The 6371-nt window shown below is 37.3% G+C and overlaps 1 protein-coding gene across 1 annotated transcript; it reads left to right on the top strand.

Annotated features, from left to right (window-relative positions):
* Window positions 1-406: 406 nt before the first annotated feature.
* LOC126278549 (histone H2A-like) lies at window positions 407-3685 on the top strand. The gene is made up of 3 exons (XM_049978731.1): window positions 407-568; window positions 645-852; window positions 3192-3685. The coding sequence occupies exons 1-3, from the start codon at window positions 547-549 to the stop codon at window positions 3385-3387; spliced, it is 426 nt and encodes a 141-aa protein (XP_049834688.1). The 5' UTR covers window positions 407-546; the 3' UTR covers window positions 3388-3685.
* Window positions 3686-6371: the final 2686 nt, after the last annotated feature.

The raw sequence follows: 6371 nt of genomic DNA, 5'->3' as shown, positions 1-6371 counted from the left end.
GATCAGCCATTTTATAAACCAACTTGAGTGAGCTTTCTGTGTCTTGTATTTTGTTTGCACTTTTTTGTGCATACATGTTTCGATCACAGACCATTATAGAATCTCCTCCTTCAAAATTTTCTGAATAAATGAAGTAAACTTAAATAAACTTTGAGGTTAAAACAGAGTAGTCGCTTTCCGTAAAAATTTTCTTTGCTAGACCGACAGATTTCGGACGAGCAGTGGATTGGCATTTGGGTTGTGTAAACACTCGACACTACAACGACTTATGCCATGCACAGACCTTTGTGCGGTCGTTTAGGCAGACAAGTCGTTTAGTTTAGTGGTGGCGTAAGCGTTATCTCTTTGCTTTTCTCTTTGACTATTGTAATTGGTTATCATTGGTTAGTTCAAATAGAACCGTTGACATCTGACTTCGCGCCTTAAATTGTGCATACCATTGGGTGGAGTGTGCTGTTTCCCGCCAGTTGTAGTAGCATACACGTCTGCAGCGGAAGGAGTATCACTTGTTGCTCGTAGATTGGTCTTGTTATTTGTCTTTGAAACATGTCTGGCCGTGGCAAAGGAGGTATTTTCAATTGCAGATAGTTATAGTTGCATTGTGGTAGATTATTATTTATCATTGTATTCGTCCATATTTTCAGGTAAAGCTAAGGGCAAAGCCAAATCTCGCTCTAGCCGAGCTGGCTTGCAATTTCCAGTAGGTAGAATTCATAGGCTGTTGAGGAAGGGAAATTATGCAGAGAGAGTAGGTGCGGGTGCTCCGGTTTACCTCGGAGCTGTTATGGAGTATTTGGCAGCTGAAGTTCTTGAATTGGCTGGTAATGCCGCCAGAGACAACAAGAAAACAAGGTAAGTGGTGGTGTGACTACATGGTGTTGGTAACTACGCGTGCATTCTATCAGATACCTCTTCAGCGCATGTTTTCCTCTTTCTTGGGGAAATTATAGGAATTTTCGATGATTTTTGAATGTTTTACCCATGAGGACAAGAAAGTGAATCATCTAATTTGCAGGTATTTGATAATCAAGGGAAAGTAATGAAGTTGATGTAGAGTTTTATCTTCATTTTGTTCCGAGCCTCTCGTTTTAAAGATACAGAGCTAATGTAAAGCATGTCATCAGAAATAACGTTAATATTACAGTGAAATAGTTCAGTGTTTGATGCAGCACAGCAGACTATGGCGTTATTAGCATCTTCAATTTGAAGGCCACAATTAGTTTCAAATTTCACTATCACTAGGTTTTTACACTTCTTGCTTTTAACCTTATTTATCAAACATGGAAGTAATTTAACTTAAATTTTGTAAGCTATGATTATTTCTTCAGTGCAGAGTTGCAATGTACAGGCTCCTTTAGTTAGGTATCAAACATGTGATAGCACCATTGCTGAATGTTCAGCTAATTTGAATTCCACGGTTTGGTGGAATGTGTGGGTATTAATTGTTCACATAGTGGGTTTAAAGAAGTTTTCGTCGTATGTTCTGATTTCGGTTTACAACTTTCTCAAAGGTTGCATTAAGTTTGATGTCTGACAAACTATTTTATCATGTATCTGGAACCCTGACATTCTTGTGTGAATGTAATGTTTTTTTTTTTCTCTTCCACTTGACATAGAAATACCTAGACGAAATTTCAGTCTCTATTGTGGTTGAATTAGATGTCATACTGTTCCTATGAAGTAAGGTATTGGATGGTTTATTGGGCTCCCTTGCACTACTGCATTTTTCATGTTTCTTCGGATTGTTTACTAATTTTTCATTAGCCCATCTTGAGCATAGTCAATTTTCCCCTCCTATTCCCAATTTTACTTGTTGCTGCTACTAAGGGTTGTAGATGGCGGTGGAATTCTGTAATGTGGTATTTTCTCGCGCCCCCCCCCCCCCCCCTCACCATGGAATAATGGTTGTGCTCTGTAGTGCAGATGGAGCTGTAGAACCCAATGAATGGTAACAGCAAAAGTCCTGGTGGGCTGTTTTGACCTGAGATTTAGTAAGACATTCACAGAACTTGAACTCTGGTGTAAACTAAGCTCTATTCTGCTTAATTTCCTCGATGCAAAGCTTTTGCTTTCCCAGGCAAAATATACTTACATACTTGCTGGTTTGTGAAATCCTTGACCAAATTCTTGCAAGATATTTTGCATTCCAACTAATGTCTATGCCAGAGCCCCGGCTTCTGTACATTCATGTTAGGTGTAATTCTTGTTTGTGAGATTAGGAGTAAAGTTTAAAACTTCTAATAGTGTAAACTAAAAGCTTTAGTCCTTTGTCACCTGATACTATTTTGAAGTGATGAGAGTACAGTCTATTGCTGTCATTCAGCTTAAGATACCCAAATCTTTTTTTTTATTCTTAAAGTTGTAGAATAAGCATAACTGGAACTGCGTAACTTTGTAAAATAACCCAGAGAATTAACGAATTTGTGCAGCTTGAATAGTCTTGAGTAGCAAATTTCATTTTATACTTGTATACTCTTCATTAATATTGGGATTTCAACATAGCTGTGAGATCCTTAACCAATTCAGTGTTCATTCAGTGTTGTATCATCCACAGTGCAGGCACTTTCTGTAAGGTTTTAACTTCTTAATGCACTATTGTAGTCAGTATGCTTTGTCATAAATTTATTATTCATACTTCCACTCAAAGCCATGCACGACAAATTTCTCAAAAGCAAGATACCAAGTGACTTTTTCATAAAAGGTCTTCAATAAAAGCTTGACTAATACAGGTAGAGGTTTAAAGATCATTCTACAGTGCAATAAAAGACTACAAAGAGCAGTTCACTTAAGGTGGAAAAGTCTGGAGTAAAAATGGCCTAGAATGGATTTCGTACTATGGTTTTGTATAGTTTCTGGCATGTCTCGAAAGAATGTTCGCAACTATTACCTGATTCACAGCCAGGGAATGAGAATATTCACAAATAGAGAATGAAAAAAATAAGCAAATACATTGGGAGTGATACTAAGGTGGATGACTTCAAAATTGCTAGTGAAAATAACTTGAGTGGGACATGTATGGGAATAGGTGGTATACAAGTTCCTCAGCAATAACAGTTGTTACATAGTTAAAGACAGTGACATAGAGATATCTGTATGTTTAACCTTGTTTAGAGCTGACAGATAATATCTTAATCTGGCAGTGAATAACCTATCATTATTAATAATAGTAATTACAGGTAAATTTGTTTCAGAATAATTCCAAGGCATCTGCAGTTGGCGATTAGAAATGACGAAGAATTGAATAAACTATTGTCTGGTGTCACAATTGCACAGGGAGGGGTTTTGCCAAATATTCAAGCAGTTCTTTTGCCTAAAAAGACAGGGCAGGCACCAGCAGCAGGAAAAACTGGTAAATCGTCAAAGACCCAGAGCTCCCAGGAGTACTGAACCTGATCATATTAATGTTGGTTGTCACATTTAGATGAAGTGTACTTCTGTAAATTTTTGTCTAGTTGTGTGAAAGACCTTCAGTTTGAAAATTCGTAAATTACAGCTGAAAATTTTAATGTTCAACTTGTGTTGTTTGTTAATTGTCATGTTGCATGTTTTTCCTGTATTAATCTTAAATATGATTTAACAGAAGATTACACCTTAGTGAATCATTAGATTTGTTCTGTCGTGTACTGTGTAGATATTGAGAGAAACTGATTTATTCTTTAAATAAAATACCAAAACTTGAGCAAAACTGTTGGTTTTTTCCTGTACCTGTCCATAGATTGTCTAAACAATGCTAAAAGTAACTTTGTTCCAAGTTGACTTTCACGAAGAGATGGTTTGTTTTTCTGGAGGGGACTGCAGCCACTGGGGATAAGTGAAATGGGAAGGTTTCATCTTCCAGTACTGACAACTTGGTGTGTGCAACTTAATGTTGATCAGTTATTTGGATATAAACTGACATTCGTGTGTGGATGTGTCTTACAGATAGTCGCATTCAAATGCAGTACTTGTACTAAGGAATATTGAATTATGGCTGTTAAAATGTCACTTACCATACTTTCATGCTGGTTTCGTATGCAATAGCGCATTTGAATCTTAAGTACGTATACCATTACAAATTGGCAATTCACACAAATAGCAGAACCAGCACTTAACTTAAACTGTTAGACTTAGAACATCAGGATTTGGGGCTGGCAGCAAACTTATCGTGGCCTTGTATAGCTAGGCTGTTGGGCAGTTGTGATGTACCAGTTGTTTAGTCTGGCATGCTGCCCAATGTCAATTCTGACTCATCACCAGAAAGTGATGACTGCTGCTGTGAGCCATCTAACAAGTTAGTCTTGGGACTATTGAGCATGGGGAAAAAAATTTGTGGCCTTGGTAGAATTAATTCGATGAAATTGAAAATTTTGTAACCATGCGAACATTTACTTACACAAGTAAATATGCAAAGAACAAAGATTTTATATTACATGTTAAGTCCGGATGAATGGAAATGGTCAATAACATTGTTATAAGACTGACGGTTTTGGGTGTAGGTGAGTTTTATGGAATAGGATATTGTCACAAAATACCGCTAATATCAAATTCTACTGGAAGTAAACTGAACAGGGCTGGAGAAAAGTTGATATTACTGAGATGAATAAGTTATGCTAAAATTATGGTTGCATTCAATAACTTAGTTTTCAAATTTGTGATAGCCAAAATGTGTTAATGTGGAATACCAGTCCCTCCATGCTTTTCACTGCAATTATGGTTAAAATTTGTGGTTTTAATTAAATTCGAAAAGTGTTATAGCTAAAAAGTGGGGCCCTTCAGCTTAGTTTTAGCCCATTCTATTTTATTTTTCTCACAAATTTAACTATGGGAACACTTGGTCCCAGGTAAAAGATAGCAAATTAGCTGCCGCACTTCCTGAATATTGTAGTCGGTTATCACATCCAAGAAAACTTTGAAGCGTGTGTAAAGTAATTGTTACAGAACATAATTTTCTGACCTTAAAAACTGAGTGAAACATGTTTGTTGGGGTGTGGAATGCAGAAAGACAATATTGGCATAAGAATGAGTTGGGGCAGTCATGGTCTAAAATTGCTGACATGAGATACCTAGTAGTTCAGTGTGGAAGAGGTGTAACAAATTAGTGTGGGTGAAGGTATTGGGACACATACATACACTTGAAATAAGTGTGCAGTGAAGACGTGGTGACATTGCCTGTGTACACAGCATTGTAAGCTGGGCTAAGGCTGATACTGAGAGGAAACCAGGCAAATATTGATTAAAGTACACTGATTTTTCTTTCAATTCTGATATTACCACCTGCTGCCATACTGTCTTCTTGGTGTGAAACTCTTGAATGTGCCCAATTTATTTGGGTCAATTTTGAATCAGATGTGGTGGGTGATTAGACAAGGTTTTATAGAGTGGAGGCTTCTGTAATATCAGTAGCAACTGTACTGGCATTTGCTAGTATGATTTACAAAAACCTGAAACAGGTCTCTCTCAAAAACCCAGCTTCAATCTGTTTTTTAGCTACATGTCTTTTGAATATGGAAAAATGAAGTAAACTGTATACACATAGTGTTTTTCAATTTTACGTTAAGTGGGGGTACCATTCCTATCCTGTAACTGAGTGGGGGTTTAAATATTACACAGGCCAACAACTTTTTTTTAAAAACATTTTTACTTTGACAGCTGATCTTCAGAGATGTTTATAAGCTGAATCCAAATTTAGCCTTAGTCTTTTTGTATCACCCATAGTTTTCGAGCAATTTGCTTTTTACTGCTTAGTATAAAAATCCTATGCTATACAGTAAATGAAGAAATTAATGAAATGCTTTGTTTTGGATGAATCGATAAACAGCCTCCAGTCTTCCTTTTTGTTTTCAACACCAAACTCGTTCTTCAGACCGGGAATGTCTGAGCAGTACACTAAATCACCTTGTTGAAAAAACTCTGAAAATTGCTGCTGCTTCTCTCTCTCTCTCTCTCTCTCTCTCTCTCTCTCTCTCTCTCTCTCTCTCTCTCTCTCTCTCTCTCTCTCTCTCTCTCTCTCTCTCTCTCTCTCTCTCTCTCTCTCCCCCCCCCTCCCCATGTATAGGCTGGTTCCAACTGCCAATAAGTTCTTTTCTTTTAATCTAGAGCCAAGCCATTCAGCTTTTTCTTTCATTAAGCCCAGATCCCTAACCAAATCGTTAAGCTTGGTCTGAGTAAACAGTTTGGGCTCTAGACTTCCATTGTATTGGCAATGGCTGTGCACTAGAGAGAAAGAGAAGTGAAGAGTGGAATGAATAATGTAATTAACTAAAATGGGGTAGAGGAAAAAAGTGTCCAAATGAAAATAAACAGGTGATGAAGCAGAGGGAGGGGGGGGGGCAGTAAAAGAGATAAATGTTGATGAAATGTTCATCAGTAATTAATTCCTTAACTTATGGTAC

The sequence above is a fragment of the Schistocerca gregaria genome, chromosome 6 (genome assembly GCF_023897955.1).
Source record: "Schistocerca gregaria isolate iqSchGreg1 chromosome 6, iqSchGreg1.2, whole genome shotgun sequence".
NCBI classification, from domain to species: Eukaryota; Metazoa; Arthropoda; class Insecta; order Orthoptera; family Acrididae; genus Schistocerca; species Schistocerca gregaria.
The sequence above is the reverse complement of the archived record's forward strand: the minus strand, read 5'-3'. Positions and strand labels throughout refer to the sequence as shown.

What these genes read in the sequence shown, in the direction of transcription:
- LOC126278549 (XM_049978731.1), top strand. Translation starts at nt 547, where the DNA reads ATGTCTGGCCGTGGCAAAGGAG. An exon ending in GTCTGGCCGTGGCAAAGGAG is followed by an intron (nt 569 to 644) that starts GTATTTTCAATT and finishes CCATATTTTCAG; the next exon opens with GTAAAGCTAAGGGCAAAGCC. An exon ending in AGAGACAACAAGAAAACAAG is followed by an intron (nt 853 to 3,191) that starts GTAAGTGGTGGT and finishes AATTTGTTTCAG; the next exon opens with AATAATTCCAAGGCATCTGC.